The sequence below is a fragment of the Mustelus asterias genome, chromosome 5 (assembly GCF_964213995.1).
Source record: "Mustelus asterias chromosome 5, sMusAst1.hap1.1, whole genome shotgun sequence".
NCBI classification, from domain to species: Eukaryota; Metazoa; Chordata; class Chondrichthyes; order Carcharhiniformes; family Triakidae; genus Mustelus; species Mustelus asterias.
The window spans coordinates 123738255-123762844 of NC_135805.1; the positions used below are offsets into that span (position 1 = coordinate 123738255).

General features: G+C 45.6%; 1 protein-coding gene across 3 annotated transcripts in view; it reads right to left on the reverse strand.

Moving 5' to 3' along the window:
* The window catches only part of bmp5 (bone morphogenetic protein 5), a 231656-nt gene that overhangs the window by 37022 nt on the left and 170044 nt on the right, over positions 1-24590 (reverse strand). For all 3 annotated transcript variants that reach the window (XM_078213286.1, XM_078213285.1, XM_078213284.1), the window contains exon 4: positions 9642-9839. In XM_078213286.1, the coding sequence (XP_078069412.1) occupies positions 9642-9839 (198 nt within the window). The remainder of the gene's footprint in view (positions 1-9641; positions 9840-24590) is intronic.

Sequence of the window (24590 nt, forward strand, 5' to 3'; positions counted from 1 at the left end):
CTTTGAGCCTGCACCACCACTCAATATGATCATGGTTGATCATGTACTTTCAGTATCCCACTCCCGCTTTCTCTCCATACCCCTTGATCCCTTTAGCCACAGGTCCATGTCCAGCTCCCTCTTGAACATATCTAACGAACTGGCCCCAACAGCTTTCTGTGGTGGAGAATTCCACAGGTTCACAACTCTCTGAGTGAAGTCCTGAATGGCTTACCCCTTATTCTTAAACTGTCTCCCTTAGTTCTGCACTTCCCCAACATTGGGAACATTCTTCCCACGTCTAGCTGTCCAGTCCCATCAGGATTTTATATGTTTCTATGAGATCACCTCTCATTCTTCCAAATTCCAAAGAGGACAAGCCCAGTCGATCTCTTCGTACGTCAGTCCTGCCATTCCAGGAATCAGTCTGGTGAACCTTCACTGGACTCTCACAATAGCAAGAATGTCCTTCCTCAGACGAGGAGACCAAAACTGCACACAATACTCGAGGTGCGGCTTCACCAAGGCCCTACATAACTGCAGCAAGACATCCTTACTCCTACACTCAAATCCTCTTGCTGCGAAGACCAGCATGCCATTAGCTTTCCTCACCACCTTCTGTACCTGCATGCCAACTTCAGCGACTGTCCCACCATGACACCCAGGTCACATTGCACTTCCCCTTTTCCTAAACTGCCACCATCCAGATAATAACCTTGCTTCCAATTTTTACCACCAAAGTGGATAACCTCACATTTATCCACATTATATTGCATTTGCCAAGTATTTGCCTACTCAGCCAGCCTGTCCAAGTCACCCTGCAGCTTTAGCATCCTCCTCACAGCACACACTACCACTCAGCTTAGTGTCATCTGCAACCTATTTCTGGAAGGTTGTTTGTGTCCTCCTTAGTGAAGCCAGATTCAAGTATTTGTTCAGCTGGTCTGCCATCTCTTTGTTGCCCGTTACGAATTCATCTGATTCTAACTGGAAGGAACCTACATTTGTCTTCACCAATTTTTTTCTCTTCACATATCAAATGTGTGAATTTCCGATAGAAAATATCCAATATTCACATATCCAATATCCGATATTGTGAGCCTAGTCAAAAAGAAAAAGGAAGCATAAACTAAAGTCGGTGGAGTTGTGGACAGTGCGGAAGGGTGTTACAGGTGACAGAGGGACATAGATAAGCTGCAGAGCTGGGCTGAGAGGTGGCAAATGGAGTTTAATGTGGAAAAGTGAGAGGTGATTCACTTTGGAAGGAGTAACAGGAATACAGAGTACTGGGCTAATGGTAAGATACTTGGTAGTGTGGATGAGCAGAGAGATCTCGGTGTCAATGTGCATAGATCCCTGAAAGTTGGCATCCAGGTTGATAGGGTTGTTAAGAAGGCGTACGGTGTGTTAGCTTTTATTGGTAGAGGGATTGAGTTTTGGAGCTGTACAAAATTTTGGTGTGGCCGCACTTGGAGTATTGCGTACAGTTCTGGTCGCCGCATTATAGGAAGGATGTGGAAGCATTGGAAAGGGTGCAGAGGAGATTTACCAGGATGTTGCCTGGTATGGCGGGAAGGTCTTATGAGGAAAGGCTGAGGGACTTGAGGCTGTTTTCGTCAGAGAGAAAGTTAAGAGGTGACTTAATGGAGGCATACAAGATGATCAGAGGATTAGATAGGGTGAACAGTGAGAGGCTTTTTCCTTGGATGGTGATGGCTAGCATGAGGAGACAGATCTTTAAATTGAGGGGTGATAGATATAGGACAGATGTCAGAGGTAGGTTCTTTACTCAGAGAGTAGTAAGGGCATGGAATGCCCTGCCTGCAAAAGTAGTGGACTCGTCAACATTAAGGGCATTTAAATGGTCATTGGATAAACATATGGATGATATTGGAATAGTGTAGGTTAGATGGGCTTTAGATTGGTTCCACTGGCCGGCGCAACATCAAAGGCCGAAGGGCCTGTACTGTGCTGTAATGTTCTAATTTGTCAAAGCTAGGAGGCTGGGAACACATGAGGCAAGTGTAGAATACAAGGAAAGTAGAAAAAAACTTAAGCAAGGAGTAAGGAGGGCTAAAATTAGGGCACACGGAGTTGGGGGTAGTGTGTTAAAGTGGATTGGGGACTGGCTATCCGACAGGAAGCAAAGAGTCGGAATAAATGGGTGTTTTTCCGGTTGGAGGAAGGTAACTAGTGGCGTGCCGCAGGGATCGGTACTCGGGCCGCAACTGTTTACCATTTATATAGATGATCTGGAGGAGGGGACGGAGTGTAGGGTAACGAAGTTTGCAGACGACACAAAGATAAGTGGAAAAGTGAATCGTGTGGAGGACGGAGAAGATCTGCAGAGAGACTTGGACAGGCTGAGTGAGTGGGCGAGGATATGGCAAATGGAGTATAACGTTGATAAATGCGAGGTTATACACTTTGGAGGAAATAATAACAAATGGGATTACTATCTCAATGGAAACAAATTAAAACATGCTACCGTGCAAAGGGACCTGGGGGTCCTTGTGCATGAGACGCAAACGCCCAGTCTGCAGGTACAACAGGCGATCAAGAAGGCAAATGGGATGTTGGCCTATATCGCGAGGGGGATAGAATATAAAAGCAGGGATGTCTTGATGCACCTGTACAGGGCATTGGTGAGGCCGCAGCTGGAATACTGTGTGCAGTATTGGTCCCCTTATATGAGGAAGGATATATTGGCATTGGAGGGAGTGCAGAGAAGGTTCACCAGGTTGATACCGGAGATGAGGGGTTTGGATTATGAGGAGAGGCTGAGGAGATTGGGTTTGTACTTGTTGGAGTTTAGAAGGATGAGGGGGGATCTTATGGAGACTTATAAGATAATGCGGGGGCTGGATAGGGTGGAGGCGGAGAGATTCTTTCCACTTAGTAAGGAAGTTAAAACTAGAGGACACAGCCTCAAAATAAAGGGGGGTCGGTTTAAGACAGAGTTGAGGAGGAACTTCTTCTCCCAGAGGGTGGTGAATCTCTGGAATTCTCTGCCCACTGAGGTGGTGGAGGCTACCTCGCTGAATATGTTTAAAGCGCGGATGGATGGATTCCTGATCGGTAAGGGAATTAAGGGTTATGGGGATCAGGCGGGTAAGTGGTACTGATCCACGTCAGATCAGCCATGATCTTATTGAATGGCGGGGCAGGCTCGAGGGGCTAGATGGCCTACTCCTGCTCCTATTTCTTATGTTCTTATGTAAAAGGGGTCACGAAAAAGCATTGGCCAGCAGGATTAAGGAAATTCCCAAGGCTTTTTATACATATATAAAGACCAAGAGGGTAGCCAGGGAGAGGGTTGGCCCACTCAAGGACAAGGGAGGGAATCTATGCGTGGAGCCAGAGGAAATGGGTGAAGTAGGCAATTTTCCAAAAGCCATATTGGCACCATTCATAACGTGCCTACAATGCAGAGGGGAACACCGGATGGATATTCATTCAAACCCCCTCTGCACAGCTGAGAGACCTTTAAATTTCAAAGCCAACGGAAGATCCTTATTCTGCCCAGCAACAGCGCGAAGCTGCATTTTAAACCGGCCTTTGGCCAAGGAAGGTCGGGATATCTGTGAGTCAAGACCGAGAGTGGGCTATATGGCATAACCAGACTATCAATAAAATATTACAGGAATAAAATGGCCAAGGCAGGCAAAGAAACTTAACAAACTAGGGTAAAAGGAATAAAAGATTAGATTAAATCTCCCTACACACAGCAGGACAAAATGACATTAACACCTAATCTCGCAAGCAGGGAACACAGACACAAAACAATGAGGTCAATTCAGATAAGGGGACACATAGAGGGGATAATGGGAAACACATTAAAACACCGGGGCAAGAACAGGTAGTCCCATTAACACAAACACACACCATACAAATGCAAATTGACAAGCCTCCCAGAGAACTTCCTGACCTGACAGACCACTTTATACATATTGTAAAAATGCATAATCAAATGTTCCCGCTCGAATTTGGATCCCTATAAAGATCCAGAGCTGCTGCGAAAGGATTGAGATCAACGTGGCCAAGCACTGTTTCTAGGCTGGTTACGCTGTTCTCCCTGGGATCCCAGTAATTGTACAATAAAGAAAAACGCTTTGAACATTGCCTTGCGACTCGACCTCCTTGAATGCACTGGTACAGGGATTTTTCCCTACAACATGGGCGAGGTATTAAATGAGTACTTTGCGTCAGTATTCACCAAAGAGAAGGACTTGGTGGAAGATGAATCTGGGAAAGGATGTGTAGATGGTTTGAGTCATGAGATCAAAAAGGAGGTGGTATTGGAGTTATTGAGAAATATTAAGGTAGACAAGTCCCCGGGGCCTGATAGGATATACACCAGAATACTGAGAGAGGCAAGAGAGGAAATTGCTGGGGCCTTGAGAGCAATCTTTGTATCCTCACTGGCTACAGGGGAGGTCACAGAGGATTGGAGAATAGCCGATGTTGTTCCTTTGTTTAAGAAGGGTAGCAAGAATAATCCAGGTAATTACAGGCCGGTGAGCCTTCCATCAGTGGTAGGGAAATTATTGGAGAGGATTTTTCGAGACAGGATTTATTCCCACTTGGAAATAAGTGAACGTATTAGTGAGAGGCAACATGGTTTTTGAAGGGGAGGTTGCGTCTCACGAACTTGATCGAGTTTTTTGAGGAAGTGACGAAGATGATTGATGAGGGTAGGGCAGTGGATGTTGTCTACAGGGACTTCAGTAAGGCCTTTGACAAGGTCCCTCATGGCAGGCTGGTGCAGAAGGTGAAGTTGCATGGGATCAGAGCTGAGCTGACAAGGTGGATACAAAATTGGCTCAGTCAAAGAAGACAGAGGGTAGCAGTGAAAGGGTGCATTTCTGAATGAAGGGCTGTGACAAGTGGCATTCCTCAGGAATCAGTGCTGGGACCTTTGTTGTTTGTAATATAGATATAAATGATTTGGAGGAAAATGTAACTGGTTTGATTAGTATGTTTGCGGATGACACAAAGGTTGGTGGATTTGCAGATAGCGATGAGGACCATCAGAGGATACACCAGGATATAGATCAGTTGGAGACTTGGGCGGAGAGATGGCAGATGGAGTTTAATCTGGACAAATGTGAGGTAATGCATTTTGGAAGGTCTAATACAGATAAGAAATATACAGTAAATGGCAGAACCCTTAAGAGTATTGATAGACAAAGGGATCTCTGTGTACAGGTTCACAGGTCACTAGAAGTGGCAATGCAGGTGGAGAAGGTAGTCAAGAAGGCATACGGCATGCTTGCCTTCATCAGCCGGGGCATTGAGTTTAAAAATTCGTAAGTCATGTTTCAGCTTTATAGAACCTTAGTTAGGTCGCACTTGGAATATAGTGTTCAATTCTGGTCGCCACACTACCAGAAGGATGTGGAGGCTTTGGAGAGGGTACAGAAAAGATTGACCAGGATGTTGCCTGATATGGAGGGCATTAGCTATGAAGTGAGGTTGGAGAAACTTGGTTTATTGTCACTGGAACGACGGAGGTTGAGGGGTGACCTGATAGAAGCCTACAAGTTTGAGAGGTATGGACAGAGTGGATAGTCAGAAGCATTTTCCCCAGGGTGGAAGAGTCAATTACTCAGGGGCACAGGTTTAAGGTGCGAGGGGCAAGGTGTAAAGGAGATGTACGAGGCAGACTTTTTACACAGACAGTAATGGGTGCCTGGAACTCATTGCCGGGGGAGGGAGTGGAAGCAGATATGGTAGTGACTTTTAAGGGGCGTCTTGACAAATACATGAATAGGATGGGAATAGAGAGATATAGTCCCGGGAGGGTAGGGGGTTTTAGTTAAGTTGGGCAGCATGGTCGGTGCAGGCTTGGAGGGCCGAAGGGCCTGTTCCTGTGCTGTAATGTTCTTTGTTCTTTGTTCAAAGAAGCTTGTGCAGTCAGTTTTTATGTTTTCTGCAAGCCTACTCTCGTATTCTATTTTCCCCTTCCGAATAAAACCCTTTGGAGATATTGCATTCAATTCCTTCATCCAAATCATTAAAGTATATTGTGAATAGCTGGGTCCCAGCACTGAACACTGCAATACCCCAATAGTCACTGCCTGCCACTCTGAAGAGGACCAGTTTATTCCTACTCTCCGCTTCTTGTCTGCCAACCAGTTCTCTATCCACATCAATATATTACACCCAATTCCATGAGCTTTACTTTTGCTCACTAATCTCTTGTGTGGGACCTTGTCAAAAGCCTTTGCGAAGTCCAGATACACAACATCAACTGGTTCACTCATGTCCACTCCACTGGTCACACACTCAAAAAATTCAAGAAGATTTATCAAGCACGATTTCCCTTTCGTGAATCCATACTGACTTGGACTGATCCTGTCACTGGTTTCCAAATACCCAGTTGTTACATCCTTAATAATTGACTCCAGCATTTCCCCCACCACCGATGTCAGGCTAACTAGTCTATAATTTCCCATTCTCTCTCTCTCCCTCCTTTTTTTAAAAAGTGGGGCTATATTAGCTCCTCTCCAATCCACTGGAACTCTTAAAGAGTCTATAGAATGCTGGAAAATGATCACCAATGCATCCACTATTTCTCGGGTCACTTCCTCGAGTACTCTGGGATGCAGAGCATCAGGCCCTGGGGACTTATTGGGTTTTAATCCCAGCAATTTCCCCAATACAATTTCCTGACTAATAATTCCTTCAGTTCCTCCTTCATGCTGGACCCGCTGTATTTGTGTCCTCCTTCGTGAAGACAGATCCAAAGTATTTTTCAACTGACTTGCCATCTCTGTGTTGCCCATTATGAATTCGCCGGATTCTAACTGTAAGGGACCTACATTTGTCTTCAACAATTATTTTCTCTTCACATATCTGTAATGTTTTTGCAATCAGTTTTTGTTTTCTGCAAGCCTACTCTCATAATCTATTTTCCCCATCTGAATTAAACCCTTTGTCCTCTGCTGGATTTTAAATTTCTCTCAGTCCTCAAGTTTGCTGCTTTTCAGGCCAATTTATATGCCTCTTCTTTGGCTTTAACACTATTCCTGATTTCTCTTGTTAGCCATGGATGATCCATCTTTCCCGTTTTACTCTGACACCAGACAGGGATTTACAGTTGTTAAAGTTCACCCATGTATTCTTTGAATGACTGCCATTGCCTATTCACTGTCAACCTCTTAAGTATCTTTTGCCACCTTATCCTAGCCAATGCACATCTCATACCATCAAAGTTAGCTTTCCTCAAGTTCAGGACCCTAGTCTCAGTCTTAACTGTGTCATTCTCCATCTTAATGAAGAATTCTACCATATTATGGTCACTCTTCCCCAAAGGATCTCGCACCACAAGGTTGCTAATTAATTAATTATTTCTTATTGTCTTATGGGATAGTTATGAGGTTTTATGACCTTAAGTATTGCAGGTAATGCTTCTAACCAATTAAATAAGCCAAAAACTAAAGCAAATGGTCTTCTGTTCATGTGATGATCTTAGTGACATAACAGTGGGAAATACTTCACTTAGTTGGCACTATAACAGCAGCAATTTCAATAAGGCCTATCAATATAGTATATGAAATGAGGAGGAATAAAAGCATTCATACTGTGAATAGCAGAGAACTAGAGGTTTCAGTGGGAAGATCAAAGATACATATATCTTAAGCAAGTTTTATAAAGTGGACACTAAATAGTATTACAGCCATTGGCTCCAGTATGCATCTGCTTCAACATTGAATACACTTTATTTTACAGAATTAGGGAAGGTCACCTGGAACAGTAAGACAAGTACGCAGCCTAAAATGCACATCTCCCCAGAAGGAAAATCAAAATCAGGGTAGTGATTCTTTTATAGGCTTTTCCACAAAATCTTTCTTATTCTCCCTCATTTTCCTGTCCTGATTAAGGTGTTAACCACTTGCTGCAGTGTGGATTTACCTGCACCATTTGAACTGCATAGTCTTGTGCAATTTGTCATGTGTTCTGTTCAATGGTAGAAGGTTTCACAGCTGAACCTGATCCATCCTGCAACCAACAACGACACATGCGGACTTTGAACACCAGCAGTTAAATAGTGATCAGCACCATGAACCCTGGGTGATTGCTCCCTAACGTGTGGCTTCCTCATGCAAACTGAGTGGCCTCACATTGTTGGCCAAAGTACACAACCACAGCACAGGCCAGAGATTCCATCCAGAGCCACACAGTACATAAACCTTCCTGAATAAGGTCCTTCCATCCAAATGAGTTCTCAATAATACATTTGGAAGAAAGACCTGGAGATGGTTGCGTGATGGTCGCCAGTTTTATGCCGGTGATTTGTCTTCACTGCACAGTTATGACAGGAAAACTGAAAATTACAGCGCACCACTGAAGTCTTACCCTTGCCTTGAAATAAAGAGTATGTGTTAGGTTGGTTCTTTTAAATGTGGTTTTAATTATCACAATTAAAAATGACATTTTTGTCATACTGTTTCAAATTGAGCTTTAAGAACAATATTTAAGGCATTCAAAATCAATTTTGTCAAACATAATCACACTCATTATCTAGAAACAGATGTCATTAGCATTTAGGCGAACAGAAATGAAAACAAAATGGAGCATTGAGTAATGCATGTGCAGTGTGGAGAATTAAGCTCAGCACTAAAGTTCCTTGGCAATCTTCAAGGCTTCAATGCTGCAGCTGCCTACATAGGTTTTTGAACCCTGAATTAAATAAACAGAAAAATGTTTTTTTTCCTTTCACTTTTTTAGAACTACAACAGCCACATGTATCATGTTTGTAAAGTACTGGATGGATTAACCACTAGACTTCAATATTGCATTAATTATGTTTGAAACAGTTATTTTTCAATCCCTAAAAGCTAATCCTTAGTTGCTGAATGTATCTAAATGATTTTGTAAAACAGACAAGGGTTTGGTTCTCAAAGTCAGCAGGATTCAATTCATCATTCTAAACAGAGTGATCTGATAACCAGCTGTGCCCTGAGGGGTTGATAGGATAAAATACCAGCAAACCAGACCATAAATATATACTCACACAGGCAGGAAGTAAGAAGTCATTCTTGTTGTCATCCAGCTCTTTAATTATGTTTTTTAAACCCTCTGGTTAAAAGACCACTGATTAAAACCCTCTTTTAAAAATACCTAAATAAGTGACAGTGTGGCCACATCATGGTTTTAATATAACAGACAGGAATTGGAGTGTCCACAGTCCACACTGAGAAATTAAGGATGACAGAACTATCAGAGGGAGAAGGTTCTGGAAGATCAAAGCTTTCCACATGACTTAACATCCTGTAAAATAGGGAGCTGCTTTAATTGGAGATAAACTGGGTCACAAGTTAGGGAATGGAGGCAGTGGCAACGTTCAGGAAGACAGATGAGCAATTTCCTTATCAAAGTCTTATTGACACTAATTTCAATGAAAAAGCAACAATGATTATGACACGATTGAGTCAAGCAGATGCATGCAGAAAGATAAGAACAAGTCGCAGTTTACTTTAATTAGGATATTTCAGAAAGACAGCGTGAACATTTTTTTAAGGATGAGTTTTCTCTGCAGGCTATGCGTAGCAAAGTTGTAAAGACAATCAGAAGGAAATACAGCCAATTTAACTACATTGCAGCACACAGAGGACATTTTTACCCATCATTTAAGACACAAAACTGTATTTTCATACCTCCAGGACTGGATAACCTTGAGGAGTCTTGAGAGCTACTGGATTTATTTCGATTTTGGTTTTTCCGTTTACTACTGGCAGCCCTCACAGAGCGTAAGAGCACCTCACTGGCTTTGAAGAAAGCCACCATGAAAGGCTGCTTGGATTGTGGTCCATGTCTTCCTATTAAACCGGCTGATCTAATATTAATGGTGCGACCTGAAATCAATTCAAAGTGAATATTTGAGCGTTCACAAATCTTAAGCGTTTCTTTCTACATGGAAATAGATATAAAAGGATCTTGCGCTCAGATTCAAATGAATAAACCTCACATCTCTATCCTTCCTACTCTTTAGATTACAATATCATTTTTGTGTCAATGTGAAGCAGTTTTGGATGTATGTAGGTGCAAAAATCAGTCGCATAACAGGAAACATGGTGATCTGACACCCAACCACACAAGAGAAGTGAGGTGCAATTGAGGCCATCTCCAGGAAGTATTCACACACTAGTGGGGCATCTTACCAGATGCAGTTGTTTTTACTCCACTGTTGAAAGCATAACTTGCTTCTTGATGTTGGATTTTTTTATATGTCAGTAGAGAGCTATCATCTAGATCGCTTTGTCCTAAGCTTCAAATCTGAAAGTCACCATAGTCCCAGATGACCGTAGGCTGCTCTCCTTTTGAGAGAGAGAGAGCTAACCGGTGGTGCGTTAACCTGAGGGTCAGCACACTTCAGCCAAGGGGTAAGGTTGAGAAAGCAGGGCCTTTCCTCAGAATCTCAGCTGGTATGGGAATTGAACCCATGCTGTTGGCGTCGCTCCGCATCATGAACCAGCTGTCCAAGCCAACTGAGCTAATCGACTCCCTTCCTCAAATACAATGGCAACAAGCTCAACTTTGTAATTCTGTAGACTGGTCATATGGACTAGAAACGTTAACTCCATTTCTCTCTCCACAGAAAATGCCAGAGCTGAGTTTATCCAGCATTTTTTGTTTTTATTTCAGATTTCCAGCAGCTGCAGTATTTTGCTTTTATTCAGCTTTGTAATTCCTTGTTTTCAGGAACGAACAGTGTACCGTTGTCAGTAACAGAAGGCAACCTGCCAGCTTCACATGACATTCGTGCAGGCCCAGGGCTCGGAGTTCTGCCATAGTTACAAAATACTCAGCTTACAGCCAGTTCGAGTACTCTCAAGATGAAACTGCTCAAAAGTTGCATAAAATTTACCCGGGATTTACTGGGTTAGATTTCTTAAGTTTGCTTCAGAAGCTAGGGGATGGCAAGTTACTCCATTTTAGATTCCATTACGCCCCTGGGTAGCTGTGATTTAGTAATATTATTTTAATGACAAGTGTACCAGTTCTATCTGTAGACATTTATTCTGGCAGAGTAAACAGTTTATGTTGTAAAATGTAAGGCACTCTTGGTGACAAATGAAGACCTGTCAAAAGAAACAGTACAGCTGCTCACACCAATTGTTTTCCAAGCTTGAATCAAGGGTTAACTCCTTGAACTTGTGCATACTGAAATCAGCTTCTGAACTTTCTCCACCTATTTTTTTCTCTCCCCTTTTAGTTGTCGGCACTGCATAATCAAATGGTTTACTTTATGACACAACATAATTGCCTGCAACGCAATGTCCACAAAACAGCTTTGCAAAATGGAATAATTCTGAAGAGAGGGCGGTAAAAACCTCTGTGTCCCAAATGTGCAATCCAATTAATCTTTCTTTTGACTTATTGAAGGAACTTGAATCGATTCATCCGACTTAAACAAAAATCTGTTAAAGTACTTTTAAAGGGAATGCCTAAGGTGGCAAAGAGCCAAGGTCTGTATTTTGCAAGAAATGTTTCTATCCTGGCATAAATGAATGGAGCAGTTTAATTTGTGGCCTCAGCCATTTCCATTCTATCTCCACTGTAACAAACATATTAATTCAGATTGAACTTCCTCTCTCTGGCAGCATGTTTGTTGTAAAAGAGAAATCACAAATTCCATCCAAATATCATACCTTGAAATGGCCCACTTCAATACATAAACACTTTTACAACATGTTGATTCAGGTGTTTGACTTTAAATTAGCTTAAGATGTATCCAATGAAAAGAAGCACAGCTAAAGCTAAAAAAAACGAACACTTTAATGAATATACACAGCTGTATCACTCGCATCCGCACTAAACTACTATTAAAGAAAGTCAAATTACATAACAAAATGTCTTTGCAAGTTACAGTCGACACTTTCTAATTAGATATTTTAGCAAATTTGAAATATGGATTTTGAAAAGTAAATTAGATTATTTTCATTTAATTCTACTTGATCCAAGATCAACAAATGACCAAATGCATCTAAAATAAATTTACAGCCTTTCTTTTTTTGTCTGTTTAAAGGGTCTATCTGTTGGACTTAATAAGAGTTTAATATTTTACGGTACGGTAGCACAGTGGTTAGCACTGCTGCTTCACAGCTCCAGGGTCCCGGGTTCGATTCCCGGCTCGGGTCACTGTCTGTGTGGAGATTGCACATTCTCCTTGTGTCTGCGTGGGGGTTTCCTCCGGGTGCTCCGGTTTCCTCCCACAGTCCAAAGATGTGCGGGTTAGGTTGATTGGCCAGGTTAAAAATTGCCCCTTAGAGTCCTGGGATGCACAGGTTAGAGGGATTAGCGGGTAAATATGTGGGGGTGGGGCCTGGGTGGGATTGTGGTCGGTGCAGACTCGATGGGCCGAATGGCCTCCTTCTGCACTGTAGGGTTTCTATGATTCTATGAAATATTTTAATGGAACATGAATTCACAAAAATGGTTTGTAAGAATGCCGACATTTTAGATCTTTGCTCACAGATAGGAACAATTGCATGAAATATCCAAGTATTTGCTCCCTCCCCCAGCAATGTGTGTTTCCGGCAGTGGAGGTGGCTCGCAATTGCATGCCAATGGAATTTTCCAGTTCTGCCGTGGTCTGTGATGTTTTGTGTGGCTCACCCACCCCACCACCAGGGATCCCACCACATGGAAGGGATGGGAAGATACCATCGGAGGCAAGAGTCAGACCCAGTTTTTAAAGGATGTTTTTCTTGCCTGATTTTTCCTTTGCCCTCCTGAGAACACCCTTGTTCTCTGGACACTGACCACCTATCTGCTTCTTGGCATAATTGTCAGCACTCTGGGTAAAGTTTTAACCCTCTCAAAGCCTGTTCAGTGAATTAAAATGAAGGATGAGTCTTGGCAGTGAATATTGACATGGAATTTGAAACATAGAACACCACCAAATGACCCCAATTATGACCTCAGCCAATATTCACACAAATATTCTAAGTGGGAAATCACTGAAAAACAGTCAAGGGATTTTATATTGGCTGATTTATATTCTTTAAGTCAGGAGGATTGCAGCCAGCAATAGTACTCCTACTGTTGTCTTGGCTACAATGAGATGATTAAACTTTGACCTGAGGTTGTGGCTGAAAGCTTCCTGGTCTGCTACTGATCCAACACTGATGTTATCACTGGTACAAGGTAGATTAGACTGGGATCAGAAAACAGCTGTCGTTTTTCTCTACCTAAGAGTGAGTCTTCCTTTCAAGCCACCGAATAATGTTAATGACCTCACTGTGGAGCTGTGGTTATTGAGGTCAAGTGTCGACCTTTCCTGTGATTTGAACCCTAGAATAAGAGGATAAAAGGTCAACCTGCCACATGTTTTGGGTCTGTGTTGCCAAATCTTTAAATAATTAACTCTTGCAATAATCAGCCTTTTCAATTCTCAAGCAACATATCAATCCAAGGACATGGGCCTGAATTTGTGGGATGGCTCATGTTTCCCACCATGCAAAGAATTGGTGAGGAACACATCCCCTCCAATTTACAATCCAGGCAGGCCCTCCACCCTTCACGCGAGAGGAAGTCCCACCTTAAAGAGTTGCCAGCCACTCTGATTGGCCTGCAGCTCTCCAATCCCTGCCGGCCACTCTGATTGGCCATCACCTACAACACAGGACTACTTACATATTGAACACCACAAGCAGCTAGTAATAGATAGAACTGAGTGATCCCACAACCAATGGATCAGACCCAAGCTCTGCATTCCTGACGCATCCAGTCATGAATGGTGGTGGACAATTAAACAACTCACTGGAGGCGGCGGCTCCACAAATATCCCCATCCTGAATGATGGTGGAGCCCATCAGACTGAAGCAATCTCAATGATCTTCACCCAGAAGTGCCAATTGGATGATCCATTTTGGCCTCCTCTGGAGGTCCCCAGTTGTTAGTCTTCAACCAATCCAATTCACTCCACATGATATCAAGAAATGGCTGAAGGCACTGGATACTGCAAAGGCTATGGGCCTGGACAATTGTCCAGCAATAGTACTGAAGACCTGTGCTCCGGAACTTGCTGTGCCCCGAGCTAAGCTGTTCCAATTCAATTACATCCCTGGCATTACCCGATAATGTGGAAAATTGCCCAGGTAGGTCCCGTACACAAAAAGTAGGAGAAATTCAACCCAGCCAATTAACATCCCATCAGTCTACATCAATAAAGTGATGGAAGGATCATTAACAGTGCTATCAAGCAACATTTGCTTAGTAATAATCTGCTCATGGATGCTCAGTTGGGGTTCTGCCAGGGTCACACAGCCAGGATTTCAAATAAAGAACAAAGAAAATTACAGCACAGGAACAGGCCCTTCGGTCCTCCAAGCCTGCACCAACCATGCTACCCGACTTAACTAAAAACCCCTACCTTTCTGAGGACCATATCCCTCTATTCCCATCCTATTCATGTATTTGTCCGGACGCCCCTTAAAACTCTCTATCGTATCTGCTTCCACTACCTCCCCTGACAACAAGTTCCAGGCACCCACCACCCTCTGTGTAAAAAATCTGCCTCGTACATCTCCTTTAAACCTTACCCCTCGCACCTTAAACCTGTGCCCCCTAGTAATTGACTCTTCCACCTGGGGAAAAAGCTTCTGACTATTCACTCTGTCCATGCCTCTCATAATCTTGTAAACTTCTATCAGGTCACCCCTCAACCTCCGTCATTCCAGTGAGAACAAACCAAGTTTCTCCAACCTCTCCTCATAGCTGTGCCCTCCACACCAAGCAACATCTTAGTAAATCTTTTCTGTACCCTCTCCAAAGCCTCCACATCCTTCTGGTAGTGTGGCGACCAGAATTGAACACTATATTCCAAGTGCGGCCTAACTAAGGTTCTATAAAGCTGCAACATGGCTTGCCAATTTTTAAACTCAATGCCCCGGCCGATGAAGGCAAGCATGCCGTATGCCTTCTTGACTACCTTCTCCACCTGCATTGCCACTTTGTGACCTGTGTACCTGTACATCCAGATCCCTCTGCCTATCAATACACTTAAGGGTTCTGCCATTTACTGTATATTTCCTATTTGCATTAGACCTTCCAAAATGCATTACCTCACATTTGTCCGAATTAAATTCCATCTGCCACCTCTCTGCCCAAGTCTCCAACTGATCTATATCCTGCTGTATTCTCTGATGGTCCTCATCGCTATCTGCAAATCCACCAACCTTTGTGTCGTCCGCAAACTTACTAATCAATCCAGTTACATTTTCCTCCAAATCATTTATATATATTACAAACAGCAAAGGTCCCAGCACTGATCCCTGAGGAATGCCACTTGTCACAGCATTACAGTCATCACACTTCCCTACAGTCTTGGTTCAAACATGGATAATGAGCTGAATGTCAGAGTGATCTGAGAATGACTGCCCTTGACGTCAATGCAGCATTTGACGGAGTATGACATCAAGGTGCCCTAGCAAGCTAGAGTCAATAGGAATTGGGGGGAAAACACTCCAAGGGTTGGAGTTATACTTAACTCAAAGGAAGATGGTTGTGGCAGTTGGATGGTTGTGACTTCAGCTGCTTCATCAATGTGTTAATTGCAACTTTGAATAGTGTGTGGAAGTTTGGTGAGAAGGGACATTTTTAATATTTATTTTAAACATCTGATATTGTTTCTAAATCTAATACTGTTTGTATTTGTGTTTAACACCTAACTGCAAATATCTTTTACCTCTAAGTCTCATCCTGAGGTCTATGTGCTGGGATAGAAGCCATCCACTGGCAACAGCTGTAAGAGTTAAGTTAGGAATCTGGCTTGAACTCGTCTTGGGGTACCTGAGCACCTTGGGACCCCTGCTCCCTTTAGCGCTGCTGGATCCCTTCTCCCCCTCAGCTCCTGCCTCACTCTGTGCCTGGCCCTGACCCCCTTCAACCCCTCAGTCCTGCCCGGAACCCTCCTCCCCCTCTGTCCTACCCGGACCCCTCCTCCTCCTCCTCCTTAGCCCTGCTCAGACCTCTGCCCCCAACCCTTCTCCGTGCCCAGACTTCTTAACCCCTCTCTTCCATGCCTGGATTTCTCCTCTTCTTCCCTGTTGCTGGTCCCCTCCTGCCCCTCTTCCCAGCCCGGACCTGACCACTCGCCCTTAGGTCTGACACTGCTACCACCACTGCATCCAACTTCAGACACCGCCCTCCCACCCAGGGTCAGGCCTCGAGCAACATTCAATGTTAAATCAGGGGAGGCAAGTTCATGGTGAGCTGGGGGTCAACTTTTCCATTTTATAAAACTTAACCCTCCTGAGCCGACCTCCCTCTGAGCCTGGGACTAAAAGTCCTCCCATTGTTTTTAAAAAGCTGCAGATTTTTCAGTATTTCCAACCTCTACCAAGACAGCGACCAATGTGAAACATTAACCCCACCTGGTACTAGTGCCTACTTTGCCAATATTCGGTGCCAGTGCGGGACAACTCAGAGATATCAGGCTCATTGCCACAGAGGAGACCATTTGAGAGTGCAGAATGTAGTGTTACAGTCATAGCTAGGGTGCAGAGGAAGATCAACTTAATGCAAAGTAGGTCCATACAAAAGTGATGGCAGTAGGGAAGAAGCTGTTCTTGAGTCAGTTGATACGTGACCTCAGACTTTTATATCTTTTTCCCAACGGAAGGTGGGAGAGAGAATGTCCGGGGTGCGTGGGGTCCTTAATTATGCTGGCTGCTTTGCCGAGGCAGCGGGAAGTGTAGACAGAGTCAATGAATGGGAGGCTGGTTTGCGTGATGGATTGGGCTACATTCACGACCTTTTGTAGTTCCTTGCGGTCTTGGGCAGAGCAGGAGCTGTGATAGAACCAGGAGGAATGCTTTCTATGGTGCATCTGTAAAAGTTGGAGAGAGTCATAGCTGACATGCCAAATTTCCTTAGTCTTCTGAGTAAGCAGAGGCATTGGTGGGCTTTCTTAACAATAGAGCGGCATGGGGGGACCAGGACAGGTTGTTGGTCTCCACCCTTTCTACTTCGTCCCCATTGTGACCTTTACTTTTCATTTTGCTTATTATTTACATTCATTGGAGACAAACATTTCCCACTCCTAATGGGCTTCAAAGACTAATTTACAGCAGGCCCATGTTGTGAGGCCTGTACGCATTTAATTCAGGAAAAGGTAGAGGGAAAATGACCTCTGACACTATTTTTGGCAGAATTGTAAATGCATTTGGAAAGAGTTCCTGTTTGCTGATGGAGTGAAATTTTGAATGTAACTTTATAGAGAAAGTTTACAATGTTTTGCAGAAAACAGGACAGAACAACAAAGTAGTGGGAATAGTTTTACATTCAGAACTAATGACCTGGTCTCATTCACACTTTTTGCCTCCATTTCCTGTCTGCCAGGCAATTACACTTCAGCACCATACTTTGCTGTGGGAGCAGAGAGCAGGAGGGACAGGAAAGGCCAAGGGTGGGGGTGGATCAGCAGCCATAGGTAGTCTAGATCAGAGTCCAGTAACAGGATTGAGGTATCAGGGTCACAGGGGGGTGGAGGTTGTGTGGGATGATCAGAAGGCTCTGGTTGGGTGGGATTGGTGGCTTGGAGGAGGAAGAATTGATGGGTGGGTGAGGGAGGGATTGGAAGTATCTGGGGTAGGTTGGAAGATTGTGGGGAGAGATCAGAGGTCTCAGCCAATGAGCACCTTGAAGGGAGAGATCAGAAAGGCTGGGATCAGAAAACCTGAGTGGGGGGATGTTGTTTCAGGGGAGACCTGATTGAAGCAATCATTGGGGTCAGTGGCTGACTGTGGAGTGGGAAGCAGACTATCTAGTTGGGCTGAGAGGAAACATTTCTGTTTCTCGTTGCCCACAAGTAGTGTTGGAAAGACAGTTAATGGCAATCCCTGCCTGTCTTCAGCTCGTGATGTGGCGATGCCGGCATTGGACTGCAGGAAAGGATGTCCCGAGGCATGGTACATTGGGGAAACCATGCAGACGCTACGACAACGGATGAATGAACACCGCTCGACAATCACCAGGCAAGACTGTTCTCTTCCTGTGGGGGAGCACTTCAGCAGTCACGGGCATTCAGCCTTGGATCTTCAGGTAAGCGTTCTCCAAGGCGGCCTTCACGACACACGACAGCGCAGAGTCGCTGAGCAGAAACTGATAGCCAAGTTCCGCACACATGAGGACGGCCTAAACCGGGATGTTGGATTTATGTCACATTATCAGTAACCCCCACAGCTTGCCCCTGGTCTTGCAGAATCTCACCAGCTGTTCTGTCTGGAGACAATACACATCTCTTTAACCTGTGTTTAATGTTCCCTCCATCCACATTATCTGTACCTTTTAAGACCTGGCTGGCTGTAGAGATTTGCATTCTAATTAGTATTCTGTAACTTGATTTCTGTGTCACAGATAACCACTCCATCTGACGAAGGAGCAGCGCTCCGAAAGCTTATGGTATTTGCTACCAAATAAACCTGTTGGACTTTAACCTGGTGTTGTGAGACTTCTTACTGTCTTCAGCTGCCAGGTTTCTCGAAACCCTGCAAATTCGGCTGGCCAGTTTGATGAGGGATGTGGACAGGTACGAGGTGGTTTGAGATTTTTTAAACATTATAACACCCCACTTAACCCAACCCACCTGGTCCTGGGTTTGAAACTCTTCCACCTCCCAGTCTCAAACAATTCAACAATAAACACATAACCAAGGAAATGCTACCTTCTATGTGGTGACATTTTAAAAATTGGAGATGAAAATAAATGTAGATGCTCTTTTAATATTTCAGAGACAAAACATGGAATATAAAATACTGTGCTTAATTGACCAATTATTGACTACAATCTTTGACTTTATGGTTAAAGCATCAGGGTAGAAAATGTGGCAGAATTCAAGAACAGTTCAAGTGGTTTCTAAAAGTCAGAATTTACACCGTGGCCAGAATTTTATGCTCCCCCCAATGGTGGGTTTTTAGGTGGGAGATTGGGGGTGGGGTGTGTGTGATGCGATGTGGGTGTCACTGGCTGGCCAGCATTTATTGCCCATCCCAAGTTGCCCTTGAGAAGGTTACGTTCACCTTAGTGATGGAAAGGGATAGGCATGAACCTCGGGCCAGTGGTTTTAGCTGGGGGAAGGGTAATTATGAGGCTATTAGGAGAGAATTAGGAAACATAGGTTGGACTAGGAGATTACAGGGACTGGGAACGTCCGACATGTGGAGTTTTTTCAAGGAGCAGCTACTGCGAGTCTGTGATAGGTATGTCCCTGTCAGGCAAGGAGGAATTGGTAGGGCTAGGGAACCGTGGTGCACCAAAAAAGTTTCTTTGTTGGTTAAAAAGAAAAAGGAGGCTTATGTTCGGATGAGACGTGAGCACTCGGGTAGTGCACTAGAAAGCTTTAGATTGGCTAAGAGGGAGTTGAAGAGCGAGCTTAGAAGGGCTAAAAGGGGACATGAGAAGACTTTGGCGGATAGGGTTAAAGAGAATCCTAAGGCGTTCTATAGGTATGTCAAGAACAGAAGGTTGGTTAGGGCAAGTTTAGGGCCAGTTATAGATGGCAGAGGGAAGTTATGTGTGGAACCGGAGGAGATTGGTGAAGCATTGAACCAATATTTCTCTTCGGTGTTCACGCAAGGGGACATGAATATAGCTGAGGAGGACACTGGGTTGCAAGGGAGTAGAATAGACAGTATTACAGTTGATAAGGAGGATGTGCAGGATATTCTGGAGGGTCTGAAAATAGATAAATCCCCTGGTCCGGATGGGATTTATCCAAGGATTCTCTGGGAGGCAAGAGAAGTGATTGCAGAGCCTCTGGCTCTGATCTTCAGGTCGTCGTTGGCCTCTGGTATAGTACCAGAAGATTGGAGGTTAGCGAATGTTGTCCCATTGTTTAAGAAGGGGAACAGAGACTTCCCCGGGAATTATAGACCGGTGAGTCTCACTTCTGTTGTCGGCAAGATGTTGGAAAAAATTATAAGGGATAGGATTTATAGTTATTTGGAGAGTAATGAATTGATAGGTGATAGTCAGCATGGTTTTGTGGCAGGTAGGTCGTGCCTTACTAACCTTATTGAGTTTTTTGAGAAAGTGACCAAGGAGGTGGATGGGGGCAAGGCAGTGGACGTGGTATATATGGATTTTAGTAAGGCGTTTGATAAGGTTCACCATGGTAGGCTTCTGCAGAAAATGCAGATGTATGGGATTGGGGGTGATCTAGGAAATTGGATCAGGAATTGGCTAGCGGATAGGAAACAGAGGGTGGTGGTTGATAGTAAATATTCATCATGGAGTGCGGTTACAAGTGGTGTACCTCAGGGATCTGTTTTGGGGCCACTGCTGTTTGTAATATTTATTAATGATCTGGATGAGGGTATAGTTGGGTGGATTAGCAAATTTGCTGATGACACCAAAGTCGGTGGTGTGGTAGACAGTGAGGAAGGGTGTCGTAGTTTGCAGGAAGACTTAGACAGGTTGCAAAGTTGGGCCGAGAGGTGGCGGATGGAGTTTAATGCGGAGAAGTGTGAGGTAATTCACTTTGGTAGGAATAACAGATGTGTTGAGTATAGGGCTAACGGGAGGACTTTGAATAGTGTGGAGGAGCAGAGGGATCTAGGTGTATGTGTGCATAGATCCCTGAAAGTTGGGAATCAAGTAGATAAGGTTGTTAAGAAGGCATATGGTGTCTTGGCGTTTATTGGTAGGGGGATTGAATTTAGGAGTCGTAGCGTTATGTTGCAACTGTACACAACTCTGGTGCGGCCGCACTTGGAGTACTGTGTGCAGTTCTGGTCCCCACATTACAGGAAGGATGTGGAGGCTTTGGAGAGGGTGCAGAGGAGGTTTACCAGGATGTTGCCTGGTATGGAGGGGAGATCCTATGAGGAGAGGCTGAGGGATTTGGGATTGTTTTCGCTGGAAAGGCGGCGGCTAAGAGGGGATCTTATTGAAACATATAAGATGATTAGAGGTTTAGATAGGGTGGATAGTGATAGCCTTTTTCCTCTGATGGAGAAATCCAGCACGAGGGGGCATGGCTTTAAATTGAGGGGGGGTAGTTATAGAACCGATGTCAGGGGTAGGTTCTTTACCCAGAGGGTGGTGAGGGATTGGAATGCCCTGCCAGCATCAGTAGTAAATGCGCCTAGTTTGGGGGCGTTTAAGAGATCCGTAGATAGGTTCATGGACGAAAAGAAATTGGTTTAGGTTGGAGGGTCACAGTTTTTTTTTTTAACTGGTCGGTGCAACATCGTGGGCCGAAGGGCCTGTTCTGCGCTGTAATGTTCTATGTTCTATGTTCTAAGGTGGGGGTGAGCTGCCTTCTTGAACTGCTGCAGTCCATGTAACGTAGGTATGCCCACAGTGCTGTTAGGGAGAGTATTCGAGGAGTTTGGCCCAGCGGAATGGCAACACAGGCCGCGATTCTCCCATCGTGACCCGCAACCTTTCTAGCAGGTCGCGCAGGGAACACATGCCATTTCCCAGAGCCAGCGAACAGTCGCCGGTCAGACTACACTGGAAACCGGTGGGAAGGCAGTCAAGTAATTTGAACCTGTTTTAAATGTATTTTTAATATATTTTCAACGTAGTCATTGGGAACCTATTGGTCCCAATTGAATCTCCCAACCGCCAGGAGTACTTCATTCCGGCGGCATTCAGACTAGCTCCCCACATTCGGGAACTACTGGGAAACCCCACCGGAAGGAAGGGGGGGGGGGCAATCGGGGCCACCTAGGGGGTTGGGCGGCAGGGGTGGTGTCCCCTGGGCATGGGCACCCTGGCAGTGCCAGCCTGTGCCCCCTGGCACTGCCCAAGAGGCAAAGTGCCCTTGCCCAGGGGGCACCTTGGCATTGCCACCAGGTATTGGGCAGTGCCAAGGGGCAGCGCCTATTGTGAGCGGGGCCTATAGGGCGATCGGTGGGTGTGGGGGTCCCGCTGCCACTCTGCAGACAGGATCTGTCTGGGATGGAGGGAGGGCAGCGATTGGGGTAGGTTGGGGGGGGGTGAAGGAGGGTGGGGGGAAGGAGGGTGGGGCGGGGTCTGCTGGGGTGAGGGAGGGTGGGCTGGATATCGGGGTGCTCCGGGACTGGGAAGGGGGGTGGGGGGGAGAAGGGAATCAGGGCTCACCCGGGAATTGCTCTGGGGGCCGTGATCGGGCCACGGGGGCGGGGGGGCTGCTGGAGGGGCAGCATGGCACGGGTCCCGGGCTGGCCAGCAAACGGGGAGTCTGACGGATCAGGACCACTGTGCATGCGCGGAGTTCCAGAACTGTCAAACTCCGGCGCGAATAGGCCCCCCCCCCCGCCTCCCCCCCCCCGGGTTTTTAATAATATTCACGACTGGGACCTCTGCAGTGCACAGAGTGGGGAGATTCAGGTGAGAAACTGAACTGACAAAACAGTCGGGATCTAGAACAGTTCTCCCACCAATTCAGTGCTTTTGGGAGAATTGAGGCCATAGTTCCAAGTTGCGAAACTGAGTGTCTTCGAGGAGGAATAGACCATAAGATGTAGGAGCAGGCATAGGCCCTTTGGCCCATCGAGTCTGCTCTGCCATTCACTGAGATTATGACTGATTTGATATGATAATTCTCAACTCCACTTTCCTGTCTTCTCCCCATAAACCTTGATTCTCTTACTGATTAAACATCTGTCTATCTCTATGTCTAGCCTTGAAAATACTTAACTACCCAACCTCTACAGCCCTCTGCGGTAAAAGAATTCTACAGATTCACTCCTCTCTGAGGCAAGAAATCCCTCCTCATCTCGGTCTTAAATGGGCAACCCCTTACTCTGAGATTATGCCATCTGGTTCTGGACTCTCCTATAAGGGGAAACAACCTCTCAGCATATACCCTGTCAAGCCACCTGAGAATCCTATATGTTTCAATAAGGTTGCCTCTCATTCTTCTAAACTCCAATGAGTACAGATCCAACCTACTCAACCTCTCCTCATAAGAAAATCCCTCCATACCTGCAATCAACTTAGTGAACCTTCCCTGGACTGTCTCCAATGTCAGTATATCTTTCCTTCGATAAGGGGACCAAACCTGTTCACAGTATTCCAGGTGTGGTCTAACTAATGCTTTGTATAGCTTTAGCAAGATTTCCCTATTTTTATACTCCACTCCCTTTGAAATAAAGGCCAACATTTAATTTGCCTTCCCAATTATCTGCTGAACTTGAATGATAGGTTTTTGTGATGTATGCACGAGAACCCCCAGATTCCTCTGTGCTGCAGTTTTCTGCAGCCGTTCCCCACTTAAATAGCAGTCAACTCCTTTCGTCTTCCTACCAAAGTGCAAAACTGTAATAACTCCACGGAGGCAAAGTCCCATCACCAAGTTACTTTATTTATACCATACATCTGCACACAGCCAGCTGTCCAGTTGCTCCCTGCTGAATACAGGCTGGGAATCTGACACACCCGCTCTAAATAGGGAGCATGAGACTCCCTGCTTTAACCATCAATTAAGACTCATCAGGTAGCTCTTTTAAGGTACCAACGTAATAAACTAACTCAAACTAACTTAGGGACAAAGTAAAAGGGGCGGCTCCCCAAAAGAAAGGGGGAACAGCCCGAACCAAAAACAAAGTCGAAAGGAAACTTAAAACGTCAAACCAAAAGGTGATTATCGGGGTCGATAATACACCCCAGCCCCTGCGGCGCCCAGCGGTCGCGGAAGGCGTCAACCGCGCCCGTGGACACCGCATGCTCCCTCTCCAGAGACACCTGGCCGCGAATGTAGCCGCGGTAGAGGGGCAGACAGTCGGGATGGACGGCCCCGTCGATCGCCCGCTGCCTGGACCTATTGATGGCGCGCCTCGCCAGGCCCAGGTTCACGAGGAGGTCACCCTCCCGACCCGCCCCTCTCTGCACCAGGTGCCCGTAGATTAGGAGCGTGGGACTGAAGTGCAAACAAAGCATTAATAAAAGATGTTTCAGAAAACTGAAAAAGGTGTGCAATCTAAAACATAGAACATAGACGTGGTCCACGGACTCCACAAGGCCACAGAAGGGGCAAGCTTGGGAGCCCGTGAACCGAAAGAACCTATGGTTGTACGGGACTGCTGCGTGCAGCACCCTCCACCCCAGGTCCCCAAGATAACTGGGGAAGATCCCTCCGTAGAGGGACCTTCACTGGCGACCTCCGCCGCCCGGCGGCAACAAGGCCCACCAAGGTGTATCCGGACGACAGGCGAGGAGGCGGTAGTGGAAGGTGTGCAGCAGCAGCCCACACAGGAAACGCCTCCGCGCAGTAGAAAAGGGCACAGAGGACACTTCCATAAGGCGGCTCATGCTGTGGGGCACCTGACCCCAGGGAGAGGTGGGGGGGGAGGCAGTCACTCGAGACCGCGTGTGCACTCGGGGCCGAGCACGACCGTCTCAAGGTCTTGCATGGCTTTGGCCACACGCCAGATGGCCACCCCCGCGCGCTCAGCTAGCACATGGGGGCTCATCCAACCCACTCCTCTGCCATCCAGCATGTCCCTGATCCTGGTCACCCCGGCATCCACGGCCCTCCTCTCTGCCAGCCATCTGAAGTTATACGGCGGGAGGAGCGGATTCCTGAGCAGCGGCTCTCGCACGGGGAAGAGCTGACGGGGGAAAGCTGCGTCGCGAGGTGACCGTGTTCCAGACTATGAGAAGGTCCTGGT